The following is an 18497-nucleotide window of genomic DNA, read 5'->3' as shown; positions in this document are numbered from 1 at the left end:
GTTCCTCATCTTTATAAATGCGTGGATTTAGTCCTTTAAACAATTATTTTGAAGTTTAGTTGACGTTTCAAACGCATTTGTCAATTACGTTGAAGAGAAAATATGTCAAACAGTGTAAATAAACTAAAATATTATAATAAAATGTGTTTGAAATGTTAAATAAACTTAATAAAATTTGGTTAAAATGACTAAATCTAGATTGGTTCAATGTTTCGAAAAATGACTAAATTAAATTTTCAGTCAAAATGAAATGACCAAAAACATATTTAACCCTTATTGTTATTATTGGTATAATATTATTATATATATCGGTATTAGTATTGATATTATTATTATTATTATTATTTAAAATTATTTTTATTAGGATTATAATTAGTATTATTGTTATTATTATTATAATAATTATTAGTATTGTTACTATTAGTATTATTATTATTATTATTAAACAAATGTTTCTTCGATGTTCTTTTTTGGTTTAAATTGTTTATAGGTTCATATCTATATATACTTCTATTGAAAAATTTAAACATCAATTTTATATTGTATTGTATAATATGCCTACATCTTAATTTAACAAAAATCCATATAATATCTTTCATTTTAATATAATTATAATTTAGAAATTTAATTATAAATTTTAATTTTATTTAATATATAATATAAAAAGTACTCATAATTAATTACTTATCTTTTTCTCATATCATTAAAACTTATATATAAAAATTACTCATAATTATTTATTTGAATATAAGAATATTACATTAATATTTTAATATAAATTAAGATAAATTTAAATCAAATACAATAAAAGTGTTCCAATTATGTGTTTTTTTCTAGAGGTGTGGAATGAAATAAAGTATTTATATCTGAAAGATTTTGTCAGGATTAGAAAAAGTTTTCCCACTATGTGTTCTTTTGTTTCCAAAATATAAAGTTGGGTGAGTAATTGAAGGACTTGAAATATGGTGGATTGTTGTATCATAGGTTTTTCCCCACAACTTCAATGGAGTTCCAAGATGATTTACATTATTATTATTACTATAATCATTATTTGTATTTTATTATTATTATTAATATAATTATGATTATGATTATTGTTGTTATTATTATCAACATTGAAATTAGAATTAGCCTTATTAATATTATTATTAGTATTATTAATATTGTTATTAGTAATAAACTAATATGTTTAAACTATTCCTATATATTATTAATTGTAAATAGTCTTAAAGATATTATGAGACGTGTCAAGAAACCAACATAGCAAAAATTATATAGATAATGTTGATAGTTAAATTAGGATAACATATTTGATTCTATTTAAATCTTTATTTAATATTTATAGTCTCAATATTTAATTTAATATTTAATATTTAATTTTTGCTACAATATTTTTATTTAAATTTAATAGTAAATTATATAAAATTATAGTCTCAAATAAAATGTCATTATGAAATTATATTTCATTTATTATCACATGGAATATTTGTTAAAATAAAAAATAAACAATAACAAAATTATGGCAAAATACACTAAAATCATGATAGAGAAAAACAAAAATAAAAAAAACTTACACTTTATTCAAGATTAACTTATCACAATAATTTCTTCATAGAAAAATATGAAAGATTTTAGACTACATTTCCCTGCTAATATGCAAACACATGGGTCATTCCTCCCTAATAATCCAAAGCACAATTCATTGATCGGAGAAAGTTTAACAAAATAAAAATGAGTTACACTCAAGCCAAATTCCCTTAAATCCCACACTCTCATTATGTTTCGGTGCATATAAATTGCAATCATTAATTCATCATAAATCGGCCCATCAATTTTGATCATGTAACTGTGGGTGCATTCTTGAAGGCATTCACTAAAGTTGGCTAGGAGTTTTTTTTCTTCTCCTAAATCACTATTTTTACTGTACTTTAGTGTAATGTAATATTAAAGTGTTGTTTTCATTATACTTTAGTGTGGATCTATTTAATTTAAAAAATATTTTATAGAGCATGCATAATGAAATATACGGATCTGGATTGAAGATCTAATTATAGCACAATAAAGTGTATTTGAATTACGTAATAGGAATTTTTTACTAAGAAAAGTGACAAAGTCACATGTTTTCCAAAATTATCATATTTTCATGACGTTCTAAGTAATAATTACAATTAATAGATATGAATGTAAAATGTTTTTCTTTTGGGGGATAAAAATTGACAGAAGAAATTTTTCTGACATTTAATTGACCAGAGAAATTTTCTTAGGATCACAAGATTTAGGTATAAAGGAGTTAACTTTAATTTATCTAATCTAATCATAAAATATTATATAGATCATACAAAGTACACTTTTAAAAATAATTTCATAGGCTAAGACATATAATTAAAATTACAAGTTATATATACGTATGTGTGCACAGAACTAACATTCATTCTTTGATTATATATTAGTAAAAAAAAATCATATTATTTATAATTATATTAATTTTTTTAATATAATTTAAAAAATAATAATAGTTGTACACATGCATATGTCTCAATACCATCTACTACTTATTATTATTAGTTGTATTACATTAGTATTATTATTAAAAAATATTATTATTATTATTTTTCTGAAATAAATATTATTTATTATTAAGAATACTTCTGATCGGCTATTTAATTGTTTTCATACTATTATTTTTTTTACGGGATCCATAATAATATTATTATTATTATTTGAATTGTTATTATTTGTATTAGTAGTATTAGTGTACATATTAGTATTAATAAATGTTCAGTATTGTTATTACTTTTATTATTAATATTAATGTTACAAATAATAGTATAATTATTTTATATTAGTATTATTATAATTATCATTATCATTATTGTGATTATTATTCTTCTTATTATTATTTTGTTCGGATTCCTAAAATATCTTATGTCTATATTTTATATGGAAAAGTGTAAACTCTACCTCAACCTTTTATATGGTTTAATTATACATCACTAATCAATTTTATAATTTAAACCAAGTAAATTTACATCTAAATATTATCAAATTATTTATTTAGATATTATATATAATTATACATAATTATAACACTTAATATAATTTTTCTATTTAAATATAATAATAATTATACAAATATTGAACTAACGGTGGTCTTCCAATCCAATGCATTTTATATTATATACATAATTATTTTTTTACCTCTTAAAACATCTTTTTACATATATTACTTTCAAGGTTTGTAATTTTGTATTCCAAAATATAAGAAAAAAACAATTCCTCACTTTTGTAACTATTTTAAACTTTTAATTAATATATCTCTCCAAAGATTATAGTAACCATTAACCATGTGACATTTTAATATATAAATATCACAATAATAATAACCATAATATTATTTGTAACCAATTTATTTATTAATAAACAATTTAAAAACATAATATTTTGTTATTCCATCTAACAAAATATCTATGATTATTTGTAAGCAATTTTAAAATAATATATTAAAAAATATAATATATTTTTATTCCAAAAGTTATTTGTAACCAATTTTAAATTACTCCATTAAAAATTATAATGACAAAAATTAAAGTTACATTGATCATAATTCTAATAATATTTAATTCTAATATTTATTATTATTATTTGTATGAATAATAATATTATATAATTATATATACATATATATGAAAAAAATATCAATTACAAAAAATAATTAATATCTTTTTATTTTACAAATACAAAATTAAAAAAAAACACCACCCGTGCGTAAGCACGGGTATAGCACTAGTTATTAAAAAAATAAAAAAAGAAGGAAAAAATATGATTAGAAAGAAAGAAAAGAAATGTTATCCGGGAAAATGATAAAATATATTATAAATGATGATATTATTTTTAAAGTTTTATAATAATTTGAGAATTGATTATTTGACTACTCTCTAAATAGACAATTTATTCTACTGTGACCTTCACTTCTACAATAAGTAAATTTTTTTTGGCTTATTTGAATTTGAGTGATCCATTTTATTATGGACGATTGGTAGTAGGCATTCTTGATTCTTTACGTGAGATTAGGGGTTCAGGTATGAGATTCAGTCCCGTATAAGAAGATCCATAATCTTGATTTTGAAATAGTTGAAACCGGACTGCATAAGCGTTCAAAACGTTGAGAGGTTATAAACGAGATGGACAAATTTATGAAAGTGTAAATGACAAGGGGAACAAATAACAATCACATAAGAATAAAGGAGCCAGAGAGCTTGAAACTGTCCACGATCACACCACCGAACATCTAGTCTAACTTTGTATGTCATTGGTCGACGACCAAGTTCAGTAATGACTATCTCCTGAACATGAACTTCTGAATTTGTCTAGCGAATTCAGAGAGGAACAGTATTGAGATAGTAAACTAATAGATTAATTACAATGCATCTCAAGCGAAGCAATCAAAATACAAATATCAAACACAAACAGTTAAATAATGTTGGCATTATTTATTTCTCTAATCAAGAAAACCTATATATATATATATATATATATATATATATATATCCATGAAACCAAGAGATTCTGCTGCAAATGCTACACTTGGGACTCATGAGATTCCATATCTGGCATCTGAACAGCATTTGAAACTTTTGCACAGAGAAACCGAGTGATGTTAGCAATGTGGTTGAAGAAGTAGAAGAAGGCTAAAAGTGAGAGAAGTAGGTTGATGATGACATAGTAGTGGAAAAACTCAGTGAGCAGAATCCAAAACAGTGTCTCACATGCAACTACACCTGACACGTGGAATGTTATGATGGTGCTTCGGAAGTTCATGTTAGCAGTGAGTGCAAGAACATGGGAAAACATAGCAAGGAAGAAAACCAATATGGTTGGACTCAATCTTTGAAAGGGATTGTTGTTGTTGTTGGAGACTCCGTACTTTGTTCCCACACATGTTAACTCCAAGGTTATGAGAACAACGTAGGCTTTTTGCCTGTTCATAATGCAGATGATGATGATGACAATTTTCTTTTTCTTTTCTTTGTTGTCAGCACAGATGATGAGAGTGAAAAAGAGATAGCAATTTTTCATGTTAAATAGGCATTTAGAAACATCTTTCTCAAGTTTCCTATTCCTGTAATTTAAGGTTAAAGAGGCATGCATGCATACATATGCTTTATCATTGGCAGTAAGTCATCATCACCATTTACTGAAAAGTTGATTGGTCTGGTGAGAAACCGTGTAAGCCTTTAGAGAAAGTTTGATAATCATCAGTTTTTTTTTTTAAAGAAGAATCGATTTGTAAATAATAACTCCTATTTTATTTTTCTTTTTATTGTACAAACAATTGATTGAGAGCATTAAGTAGTATTTCTGAAGAAAAATATTATTTAATAATTTGACATTTGACAACCATTTAAATGTAAGAGTAAAATATAAATAAAAATTGAAACATGCATTTTAACTTTCACAAGAATAATGAACCAATAATTATATAAGAATGATACTCAAAATTGAAACCATTTTAAACATTACTTACCCTAAAAGAGCTTCCTGGACCACATCTTAGTTGACAGGAAAGCACCTATCGCAAAGGTCAAAAGCATAGAACCCTGAGAGGACATTATAAATGCAGGCGTATCAATGAATTCAGGTATTGATACTAGAGATGACAACTGAAGATTTAAGATCCAATCGCATTCAGGTGGTGCTAACTGTTATGTTCATCCCTGACAAAACTATCACAAAATTATCCTTTCATATTTACCATTGTAAAGAGGCAATTGAAATAAATAACATTGCAAAATGCACTCAAAATAGTAATTTATATACAGTTTCCGTCGCATGCACACAATACAATTCAGAATTCATTTAGAAAAAGTGAAGGTGATGGAACTGGAAGAATTTACTGTCAATAATATAAGATGTTGTTATACAACATTACAACTTGACATTTTCTATATTGGTAAAAAATGTAAAAAGCTTTTGAAATATGTACAATCATAATTCAAATTTACCTCAAGATATAGATTGCCTCCAAAATATTCAAAAGCAGATGCCACAAACACTATATAGGCCCAATTTCCCAGCAACTTTTGTAAGAATATTTTTCGACACTTCCATTCAAAGCTCAAACCAGCTCATTCAATGTCAAGTATTGATCAATGAATTAAGACCATACTTGTCACATTGTCCAAAACATCTTAAATTGCATTGCTGTCACAAGAAATTTTCATGAGGTAATACTGTAACTTGTACTTCTCACGTAGTATTCTTGTGCTACACACCTGCTTTAATACTAGGAAGTTTTGAACCGTATCATGGCTTTCTCCCTTGTTTCAAAATCTTATAGAATGGATAAAGTGCATATTACATTGCTAGCACCCTTCCTTTTAGAAACAAGTTAAAGCAAAGCAGATGAACATCTGATTGAGACTTTACCAATTGTCCTTGCAAGAACACTTCCCATCAAAGAAATGATGAAACCTGTTTGAATCTCTCATAATGATTGGTCGCCCTATAGTAATTGATGCAAACTTCATAAATACATGGCAGTCATCACAGACACGTATATTCTTTATGATCCGTATCGGTGAAATCCCATTGGGCTTTCTAATTAAAGCAAATGCAAGGGCAAGTTTCTCACTATGGTAGGAAATGGATCTAAACTTTTCTTCCTCTCCCACATTGTGTAGAACAAGGTTTATATCAGGATTATAACCAATTTGTTGCAATATTGAGATCAATCTGTTCAATTCTCCATAGATTTTCCCCACTTCTGGATGAGAGTGATCTTCTGAAACAAATCTGTGGACTTCATTCCCAACCTCAACCCAACTGTAGGCCGCAAACTTCTTTGCACTCTTTTCCTTCATGAGAGACCTTACAACAGCTACATCTTTCCATCTCCCACAAGCAGCATACAAGTTGGAAAGCATTATGTAAGGTCCAGCATTATGTGGATCCAATTTAAAGAGATGATTAGCTGCCAACTCTGCACTCATTAAGTCAGCTTTGGTACAAACAGATAGTAAGGTGGACCAAATACGGCAACTTGGTTGGTGAGGCATACCTTGAATTAGATCCACTGCTTTATCAATTCTACCTGACCTACCAAGGAGAGTGACCATACATGCATAGTGATCCAATGTAGGTGTCATTCCTTTTGCACTAATAGAATCAAAATACTTCTGTCCTTCTTTTACCATATCAGCATTGATACAAGCAGATAAGACAGCCACAAAAGTAATATTATCAGGTTTGAAATTTTCTTGTTGCATTCTTTCATACAAAGTCAAGGCCTCAGGAACCTGTCCATTTTGTGCATAACCCAGAATCATGGCATTCCAAGTGATCACATTCCTAATAGGCATAGTTTCAAAAACGACCCAGGCATCCAAAGTGATTCCACATTTGGAGTACATATCAACAAGAGCACTTGATACAAGCATGTCATTCTCAACGCCCACTAAAATTACTTTTCCATGGACAACTTGACCATGATACAAAGAAGCTAGTTTGGCACAGGAGCAAATCACACTAGAAATGGTGTAACAGTCAAGTTTAACATTTCTGCGTAGCATGTCCCCAAAAACCATCAAAGCATCCTCCTCTCTTCCATTTTGAGCATAACCAACTATCATGGTTGTCCAACAAACTTCATCTTTTTCCAGTAATTTGTTGAATATATTTCTTGCATCGTCCACACGTCCACATTGAAAGTAGGCATTGAGAACATTCGACACTGTAACTACATCAGGTTTCAAAGCTGACAACTGCATTTCATCAAACAAATGTATGCACTCATCAGGTTTTCCCAATTTTACATACCGAGAGATCATGAGATTCCATGAAACAACATTTTTATTAATCATTCGATCAAACAACCAGCGTGCCCTATCTATATCACCACACCTGGCATACATATCAATCACAGCATTCCTTACAAAATTATTTCCTTCCAAATCAGTAACAACAATCTTCCCATGAATCTGTTTCCCATGCCACAAATCCAAAAGCTGAGAACATGCTTGCAATGCCTTCACATAGGACTGATGGGTAGGCTGAAATCCTTCTTCCTGCATTCTCATAAGAACTTCTAATGCTTTGCCTGAATGTCCATTACTAGCAAAATATGCAATTAATGTGTTATATGAAATAGAATCGCGATAAGGCATCTGTTCAAAGACAACATGTAAATTTTCAACCATGTCCATCCTTGCATAAGCTGAAAACAAGGCATTCCAAGAATAAACATCTCTCTTAGTCATGTTATCAAACACGTTTTGAGCATCTGCGAGCTTGCCCAATTTGGCATACAATTGGATGAGTTGGTTGTGGATGAAGGAGTCTTTGGGTTGAAAAAGGTAAAGTTCCATGTGAGACTGAAGTCTCTTTGCTTGAGTGAAGTCATTGGCCCGAAAACAACGAAGCACAAGACGAGTGTAATCATCAAGAGAAGTTGGTCCATTAGAGTACAGTAGATCTATGGCTTGGTGAAGCTTTTGCTTGACCTTCATTTTGGTTTGGCAACCTCAGCCTCTCCCACCAGCACCTAGTCTTAGATAACTCCTTACCGGTTTCATCAAAGACAATTCCTCTAGCTGGTCCAACCACCATCTCCCCGGCATTTATAGATTTATAATTGTGAAGGATTCTAACACAATCAATTTGATGAGGTGATTAAACATGATAAACTTCAAGGATGAAACCAGGTTTGTATTGTAACGCATTTCTTTCATCTACCAGAGATATCTATTAACGTTGGATTTCCTGCAACAGTGCACAGACCTCTGTTCGCTAAAACTGTAAATGTATAGTAGTTAATATGCGAGTAGGAAAGGATTTTTTTTTAAAAATTTAGAAGGTGTATATTGAGAAACAATTTCAGAACGAATTTATCAAAACATGAATTTGCCGCGAAAACAGAACTTGACCTTACCATTCAGCGATGGAGGAAGCTCCTGATAGGCTAAAAGAAGTAGAAAGGAAACCAAGAAATGCCATGTGGCGTGTTTGAGGCGAACCATGATGAGCGAGAGAAAAATTAGGGATTAGGATAGCAAAGAGTTTGAAGCATTTGTTTGCACCACAATGTTAAAGAAAACTAATACAAAGTTTTATTGAAGAGGTAGAATTTTTTTGAAAGAAAGAAGGAACTCCATGAAATAAAATTTTTTAAAAAAGATAATTTTTCTAAAAAAAATATTTTCTTAAATATCTTCATCAAATAATTATTTTTTTACTACAAAAACACCCTTTTAAGTATTTAAAATTATCTTTTATAAAATGGATAGTTCAACTAGTATGCTATTAATATACTTTAGAATGAGATGAAGAATACTTAATTGCTTCAATTGCCAATGTAACTCATAATTGAAATTTAAAAAACTTAAACCACTCTACTGGTCCTAGGGTGCAATTAAACATTTTTAAATAAATATCAAATTATGTCACAGTAAAAATTTTAATTATTAAAATACCTTTTGTTTAGACATAATTCTTATACTAACACTTGCATTTCCTCCTCCAATAATAACTCTAAAAATGTCTTTAAACGATGGTGTATCTATACACATCCTTCTTTCTTAGTGAGAAATAATATTTTTTGTGTAATAAAAGCAGAATAACAAAATTGTGTGGAATAGGGATAAGATTCAAACTTCCTCTATCTTCTACTTATATTTAGTAGTAGATTTACATCCCTCAAGTCAAATTATAATATAAAATTTCAAGCAAGTTTAAAATATTAGTTAGCATCCTATATCTATAAATTATGAATTGATACAGATTGTTCACTAAGAATTTACATCACATTAACATGTGTATATAGGAATAACCAAGCTACACAAAAATATAACATTTTGTGAGACATGATATATATCATGAGAGCAGATTTTAAGGCTGCAAGACTCCAATTAGAATAGAGTCTTTTGAGAAGGCCAATGATACGAGAAACATGAGGCCAAGATGCAGAAGTTCCTGATCCCATATTGCAAGGAATCAGACTATTATCTGATGCAGAAGTTACTGTTTTATATTTGTGATCACATATATAAAACAGTAACTTTGGTGTGTTCTACTCAGAATTAGATATAGTTAGAATTCAATAAACAGTCAGATACCATTGTACAAGAATTAAAGTTTTGCATAATTTCTCTAGAAGTATTGATCAACTTACAAGTAGTCTTTTATGCAAGATTTACTGTCTTCTCCTTTACAGGAAACTTTCTTCTTGACCGAGAAACGAAAAAGCCAGTTTATGGACAAAATACAGAAGCACGATAGAGGACCAGCACTCAAACTTACCTGAAATATATATCATCAAAACCATTTCATCCCAATTAAAACACCACAGTATCTAATAATAAATCAACAATTCAACCCTACAATAAGATTAAAAAAAAAAATTAAAAGTTATTTAAAAAAAAACCAAAAAGAAAGAAGGGGAAAACTAAAACAATGTTCCACTCCAAGGGATTCCAACACTCTAGTTTAAGTAATTATTGACAAAGACTTTCCAAAAACAAGTTAGAAACAGAAGAAGCAAAAATTGCAAAAAACGAGTATAATGTCAGGTGAAGAAGCTTCTGAATGATTCAAGGTCTGAATAGGTTTCTTCTCAGCAAGCATTGGCATCTTCTAGAAGCAAAATAGAAGAGCAATACAATACCCAATTAAAAATCTACATCTTGAAAGCTAGAAAAGTTAACCTTTGGTATATTGAGACAGAAAAATCTCAAACAAAACAATACCCAACTAGAAGCAACGCAAAAGATTAAGGAGAATAATCAATCCAAATAAAAGTGATAAAAGGAATGAAAATGAAAACAGAGAAGAAAGCTAAGCAAAGCAAACCGGAATCTGATTCTTGGCAACCATACGGGGTGAGTTCCAAGGGCGGCGGCGCTGAAGTGCACGTGCGGCGGTGCGGCGAGATTCATGCTGTAAGAGTTAGACTTGGAATTTAGGAGTAAGAGAAGGAAAAGAATAAAAAAATTGAGGAAAAAAAAATCATCAAAATTATATATTTTTAATTATTTATTTATAAAATATACTTAAAAAGGTATTTAATCACGTTCGTTTATTTCAGTGTAAAATAAACTTAGAGTATTTTTATGAAATTTTGAAATAAATTTTTGGATTTTAACGAAGTTTAAACAATTTTTCCATTTGTTAAATTCATTCTTAAAATTATAATAACATTTAGTTTACCTATCAATTTTCTCATTATCTTATAATATATCAAACAAAATATAGACTTTTTTTCTATCTCACAAAATATACAATATTTTAAACACGTATCTTATAAATCAAGTACGAAAATTGGTCAGAAAAGATTATCAGAAAATTTACTATTATGTTAAATGAAACTACATATTATTAGGTGAAAAAAAATAGGAGAAAAACTAAATTTTTGGGTCACCATCGAAAATTACGTATTCCTAATTAAAACAAAATTATCTAGCAATAGGGCCACATAACATAGTACACTTGCAACAACAAACAGAAGATCCTCGTAATATTCCATATTCTTGCCAAAATGTGTTCCATAAAGCATAATGCACTTGCTTTTTAACTTCAGTGTTCCTTCACTTTTCTCTTCCAAGTTCAAACAATACTTAGATTGATATTGGTAACCTTCCTCAAGAATTTTGGCTAAGAGGTGAGTACTTCATCAACTTTTCATGTTGTGTATTGTTTCACCTTCTTGTCAAATAAGAACACGGAATAATTTTTTAATTTTTTTGGACGTTACACATTGATTAGAGATAAAATTAATTTAGAGTATATAAATGAATGTAAATTTTACTTAAAAATCAATTTTGTGAGATTAAGTTAGACTTAAAAGTTCATTTTCTAACTGTTTTAGTTTTCAGTATTAGCCGGATGGTTTTGTTTTTTATGCTAATTTAAAGTTGTGTAGAGTTTTAATGAATTTGTGTTTTTTTTGTGTTGCATGTTATGTGAGCAAAATTTGGTGGTCCACATTTGCAGTTTCCGTGTTCATTTAATGGCAGAACAAAGTACACTTTTGAATGGAAGAGGTATCTTTCTTCTTGGCCATTATAGAAGTTTTATAATTGGGAGACAATGGAGTCGTTTTTCTTAGCTTGGCTATGAAGTGACCTTTCTTTCATCTTCATGCGTGATATTGAAGTGCTTGTAAAAAAGAGTCATCTTATCATCATTTCAATATTCCCTTTAATATACAATTGACAAGAAGTGAAGAATATATATATAAATAATGCATGGTAAGTTAAAAAATTAAACCACTAGTTATTCAAAAAGAGAAAATTCACCTCCAACGCTAATTTAATTTTCTTTGTATTGTGTGTTGGCCAATCTATCCTCAGTAAGAACACTGCTACATCACTAGGTAACCCTCTGGATTTATGTTACATGACTACTCACGATTGAGAAACATAGAGTTTTGTTAAATGTTTGGTTTTCGTCTCAATCTTGTTTTTTCATGTTCATTGAGAAGCTGGTAGTTATTAATTTCACGTCTAAGAAGTGATTTCTTGATTGTAACATGTTTCCAAACACAATCAAGGAGTGTTGTGCTGCTTTGAAACTGAATAATATGAGCTCAGTCCATAGCATATCAACCACTTTGGTTTGATAAAAATCTGAAGATGTCATACTGATGTGATTTGGTAACCATATTTCAACTTTTTTCCTTATTCCTTTCACACTATGAGAAATCTCAATGTTTCTCTACCTGAACATTAGAATACACTGAGTTAAGAGATTTGGTCCTAGCAAGAAATTTTGGATACCACTTGAAGTGGTGCTTAAATTTTAAAAACATTGGAAAATGAGTTGAAGCACTTATAAGTGTTGCCTTTTGTGGGAGACATTTTCTCATTCATGTAAGCCAAAATAGAAATAAAGATTAATCTCTGTTGGGTTATATATTTTCTCATATGTGCATTATGGTTATAGTCATTGAGAGATTGTGGTTCTATATATATGGTATTAGTCTTATACATATAAGGCATTTGACACCAGTTTTACACCAAAACTCTTAAGGCAATGGTGTTATGAGTCTTTATTCTTATATAGTGTTTAACTTTGTCTATTATATCCAATCCAATGTGAAACTTTTTGACTCACACTTGGACTATTCCCAACAATCTCCCCTCAAGGGTGAGTCTCTTTTTTTTTTTCATATGATATATTTTCCTTCAGGTTATTTGTTTTTATATATTTTTTCATATGTGGGTTATGATTATAGTTATTGAGAGATTGTGGTTCTATATGATTATATGACATTGGTTTTACACATATAAGACATTTGACACCATTTTTACACCAAAACCTAAGTCCTCTAAAAACAATTGTTACTATCAAGAGAATCTTTTAATATTGAAGTATGAAACAAAAGGAGAATTATATTTTCCTCTTTTCCCAACTTGCGATTATAGAGAGAAAATCACATTCAAATCGAAAAGACCAATGAAATGGATATTAAAATTAGAATCAAAGTTGTTAAACTATTATTACTAATTTGTATTTAATCATTGAGTGTATTCAAATCTACTTTCTTAAAACTCTTCATCTTTGTCACTAAAGGAGGTGTGTAAGACATTATTTTTTGCTTGGAATAATGGTATTTGTACTTTCACAAAAATACAATATGATATGTAAATATAAAATGTAAAATTCTTTAAACCAAGAAAACAGAATGCAGCAATCAAGTATCATCACAATTCAGATCCATTTGCATTCATAAACACATGTTTTTTTTTTCTTTCATATGATTTACATTTTCTGTAAACAATAATGACTTGTGGTTTACGTTTGAAGACCACAACATAAGAATGTACATAGAATCGTAAAAATAATCCATCTGAGCGAAAGAATTAGGTTCACCAAAACAAATCCTGCACAGCAAATTGAAACAACCTATTTCTTGAGTATGTTAAGTAACACCATGTCTTCCTACACTTCTTTGAAGTTGCAATGCAATATCTTCAAAATCCTTTCCAAGCATCAAGAACTTCATGGAAGACTTCAGCAATGAGATCCCTATCTGCATTATGCAAGAAGGTATTGAAATCATCCCGGATTTCATATATTTTGCCAAACTTCACAAGATATCGGATACAACTCATCTTCAGTTTCATCAACTGATATAGAGATGCGTTTTGGAGCCTCTCAAGTACATTTTTTGTGTCAATGTCTTCAAGAAGACTCTCATGACATGCATCTCTCAGATCAGATATGTCATACTTGTCAGCTGCACGAAGAAGGGCCAACCTATGAATCAGAAACTCTTCATGTTTGATGATTCCATAGAGATAATTGAGAAAAGCTTGGCATGACTCAAGTGACATATCTGATATGTTTATGGTTGACAACTCTTTCTCCTGAAGATTATGTGAAAACATGCTGCGGAATACTGGTGATCTTGCAGCAAGAACAGCTCTATGAGCTCCTATACTTCCATCAGAAACATTTATGGTGATGTCAGTGTGGATTCCTTCTGTTAGCATTCTACCAAGACACTCTATGGCATTTGCATTTGATCTCTGCTGAGTAAATCCTTCTGCCCAAATGGAACAAGGTTCTCCACTCTGCATTCAGAAATAACATTCCAAGTTAAGGTAAGGTATATTTGTATTCTAGAATTGATGTACAAAATTCAATCACACATCAAGTTATTGCAGACATATGCATATTAATGTTACAATAAACCTTATCAATGTTTACTTTCAATACAAAGCCTTGAAATAATCATCATTTGCAATGAACGCTAAAGAAACAAATGTGTATTGAGAACATACGTTTGGGGATGCAGTCTTCAAATCTAGAAACTCAACGTCAATAATGAATTTCCCAGTTAGTGGAACCTCAATTGCCCAAACAAAATCCTCGTTGTTCTTTAGAACTTTGTCCTTTATTTCTGCAATACATAAAAAAGAACAGATTTATGCATGTACTCAGTCAGCATGAGAAAGAAACTGTTGATCAGAACTTGTCAGCAAAAACAGTTTTGAGAAACTGTAAAAATGCAAACAAAGTGGCATAAGATAAGCCACCTATTGTGTTCTATTTGCCCTTTGGACCAAGCACAACAACAAAAATGATTATTGATTATTCTCTATCCAGAAGGAAAAGTAAAATGAACCAACAAAAAAGAGAGAAAAGGTGAAAAGAAACTAAGACCTGGGTGTGTGATGGCTCTGCGATCTCCAACAGAACTTACAACCCGAACGATGAAAGATGCAATTGGAGGGTTGTCTCTTGTAAGATTCGATATTTCTGGAAACAATTTAACAAACAAAATCCTGTTCTTCTCCACAGACAAATGCCTTCATTTCAAACCAGAAAACATACATACAAAAATCAAAAACCACACTCTTTGTTCCAATATGACACCAAATCAACAACACAAAATCTAGAACAAGGGTCTTCAAATTACAGCCCAAAAACCAAACTTTCTGAGGAACCAAACACTTCATCACACACCAAAACCAATTAAACCAAGTGGGGTGCTGCATAATTTGCTGATCAAACAACACAACCCCACTTGTGAGTTTCTGTTTCCCTGTCCTGTTTCTCAAGTTAAAGTTCTCTTTAAATGAAACATGATCACTTTCTTTTTCAAGACACTAACAAATAAACACATAGATAGATAGAGAAATATGTATAGAGAGATACCAATTCCACTTTCCGATCTTGAAAGGATCGGATTTTCGGTAAGTGCAAGAAGCCAAGTTTTCGATTCTCCATTGAGCAAGGCGTGGGGTGGTTTCGACTCTGTATGCAGAATCGCTCATCCTATCAGCAAAAGCAAGTGCTGTGGTGATTTCATGGATGCAATCCAAAATTCCCTCCAGCAAAAACTCTCCCGGCTTTCCCAGGTTGACTCGTTCTTCTCAAACTCACTTCACTCCTCATATGAATATCCTCTGTTTCCTCACTCTGTTTCCCCCTACTCTGTTTTTTCTTCTTTTATTTGTTTCAAATCCCCCCAAAATTTCAGACAGTGTTCAACAACATTCACTCTGTCTTTGATTAGGTTGCAATTTCTTTCAGAGGTTTCGGACACGCAAGGATTTTGGTGTTGCTTTTACCCTTTTTTTTGGAGATTAAAAGAAACAAAAAGAGAGTGAGTGATTTGTACTTTTATTGGTATGGGATGGTGATGGCCTATGCTGATAAATGTCTATAAGAAAGACTTAACATTATATTGCTTATATCATTGGAGATGAAGAACGTATACGTGTTGGATTTTGTGTTGGTTCAGGATTACCCTTTGCTTGGGTCATGTGTGAGCATGCTTTAAGGGGAAAAGAATTTTTTAATTTTTTGTGCTTTGAAGCAAAGTATCTGTTCCTTCCAAATCTCACCAATTTCTCAAAACCACATTCTTGGATTGTGGATGGGACATACTTTCCTCTTCCTCACAAATAACACTTCATTTCTTGCATTATTAAACTTAAATGTTTTTTCATTACTGTCACAGCAAGTTAAAATGGTATCAGTAAAAGTGACTTGGAACAACATTGAAACCTCTGATAACATGCTCAATAATAGAAAAATCAATGAAAAAACAAAAGTTATTCAAAACAGTGTAACATAACACTTGTACTTATCTCCCAAAGCATAGTTTGATGTCTGAATCAAGCTATTGAGTCTCTCTCTCCACGTGTCCCAAGGTGCAACCTTTGGTGTTGTGATATTTAATTTTGTGTGACTCTGATGCTGATATAACCAATGCTGTGGCATGCTTCATTTCATCATTTCAACAGTGTCTTGCATCAGTGTAGTGTGATGGTTGGTTCATCTCAGTTCCGGTTCAGTTGCAAATTGCAAATTTCAGAATTTTCTTCTGAAATGGGCCACACTCTGCAGTAATGAGTCCACGGAAAAATCCAATTTTTTTCAGATTTTCCCATACCCTTTTTTCTGTTGTTGCAAGTGGACCTGTAACTCACTTGCAAGTTGACCTTGGTGCATGCAACATCAACCTAATGTGAGTGTTGTTCAACCAAAGTTGAATTTTTGGTGTAGCTCTTAACTTCAGGGGGGAAGAAAAAGAAATGGAATTAGGTGCACTTAAGTCATTCAAACGCGGTTTTGTCATTGATAATTGAGAGTTTTTAACAAGTTTTCAACTATGTTGGTGTGAAGAGAAAGTTGTAACTAATTGAGTAGGAGAAGATTTTCAGTAAATGGTTGTTTTCTACCGGACATCACATTAAAAAAAAAAAAAAAGTAGTAAAATCAATAAAGTTATTAACTTTGATGATAAAAAAAATTATGGTTTCCACTATTTTGGCATAAAAAAAGCTATTTGCAGCTGAAATTTGTGAAAGGAAATATGTAAAATAACTTGTTTTTTTTATGAATCTAAAAAAAGTAGTTTATGATTTGCATTACCTTCATCCATGCATGCCAGTTTTTCTTATACAAAATCTGTTTTTTTTGGTCACAAGAGATTAATTATTAGAACCCCTTTTCATCAAACTTATCCAAATAAAAGTTAATTTGAATTGTAATGGATTATACATATAGTTAATTTTCAAAGTAGTTTAATTTTTTTTTTCATTATACCAAAAACTCACCCTTCATGTAAAAATTATAAAATGAGCACTTCATAATTTCTTAGAGAGGAGCAAAGGAAAAACAATATATTATATAAATAACCAACATTTCACTTTTCAGCCTAATGAGAGGTTTCAAATAGTCAAGAATAAAAATTCCTTGCTTGGATAACACACTTAACATCCATTCAAATTCAAAATTCCATTATTTGTTTATTTAAACATTTCCATAATGGTGATGATTTAGTTACGCAACTTTTAGCTTTGTCTTCCCTCCTATTTAAGTTGATGCATTATGATTACCCTTTATATAAAAATGAAAGGAAATTGAATTATGTAAATAAAATTCCATTAAATAGGAGACAAAGCAAAGTATGGTGTTGACGTTGATTGAGAAAGATGGAATCTTTAGATTCAATTGGTTTTCTCTTTCAAATTTCTTTTTCTTTAGCATAGAAGAAAGAAGACAATACGGTAATAAGTTGTTAAACAAAGAATTAAAAACCTGAAAGAGACGTATAATAGAAGGTAATGAAAGAGAGAACCTTTCATGTAATTAGAGCTATCAAAATAGGTTGAAATGCGTGAGCCAATTTGGTTTATCATAGATTTGGACCGGGTTAGGTTAAAATGTTTTTACAAATTTTAATACAGATTAATTTTTGACCCGACTCATCTAAAACTCAGCTCACCCGAGTTGAATCCGTGGTGAGCCGGGTTGGCTCACTAACCCGCAGATAAAAGGGTCACACAAGTGTTTTTTATTAAGTTGGGTTTACATTTGGATCATGTTAGGTTTTTTTTTTAACCAACACATAAATAATTTGTAATTTTTTTATTTTGGTTTGTATTTAGATTGTATTAAAGTTTTTTTAGATTTTAATTAAAATTATAATTTGGTTTTGACTTAAAAATAAAAAAAAATTGTATTTTTTTAATTAAGTGAATTTGTGA

The 18497-nt window shown here is 30.2% G+C and overlaps 1 protein-coding gene and 1 pseudogene across 10 annotated transcripts; both read right to left on the bottom strand.

The window, feature by feature from the left end:
* Positions 1–4233: 4233 nt before the first annotated feature.
* On the bottom strand, positions 4234–10969 carry LOC114187219 (pentatricopeptide repeat-containing protein At5g04780, mitochondrial pseudogene; annotated as a pseudogene). Of its 9 annotated transcripts, none has more exons than XR_014995960.1 (4): positions 10843–10969; positions 8927–10293; positions 6003–8790; positions 4234–5714 (listed from the first exon to the last, which is right to left on the bottom strand). The product of XR_014995960.1 is annotated as a pentatricopeptide repeat-containing protein At5g04780, mitochondrial pseudogene, transcript variant X5 (transcript). The 9 variants fall into 9 exon arrangements; XR_014995962.1 differs by having other exon boundaries at positions 6003–8757; XR_014995959.1 differs by having other exon boundaries at positions 10166–10293.
* Positions 10970–13689: 2720 nt separating this feature from the next.
* On the bottom strand, positions 13690–16253 carry LOC114188651 (BTB/POZ domain-containing protein At1g55760). The gene is made up of 4 exons (XM_028077225.2): positions 15655–16253; positions 15160–15305; positions 14778–14896; positions 13690–14567 (listed from the first exon to the last, which is right to left on the bottom strand). Exons 1-4 carry the CDS (start codon positions 15771–15773, stop codon positions 13965–13967), a joined length of 987 nt encoding a protein of 328 aa, XP_027933026.2. The 5' UTR covers positions 15774–16253; the 3' UTR covers positions 13690–13964.
* Between the last annotated feature and the right edge of the window lie 2244 nt (positions 16254–18497).

Source organism: Vigna unguiculata, chromosome 6 (genome assembly GCF_037176805.1).
Source record: "Vigna unguiculata cultivar grain cowpea cultivar isolate G323 ecotype 2 chromosome 6, ASM3717680v1, whole genome shotgun sequence".
Classification (NCBI taxonomy): domain Eukaryota; kingdom Viridiplantae; phylum Streptophyta; class Magnoliopsida; order Fabales; family Fabaceae; genus Vigna; species Vigna unguiculata.
This window is presented reverse-complemented; position numbering and strand designations above follow the sequence as displayed.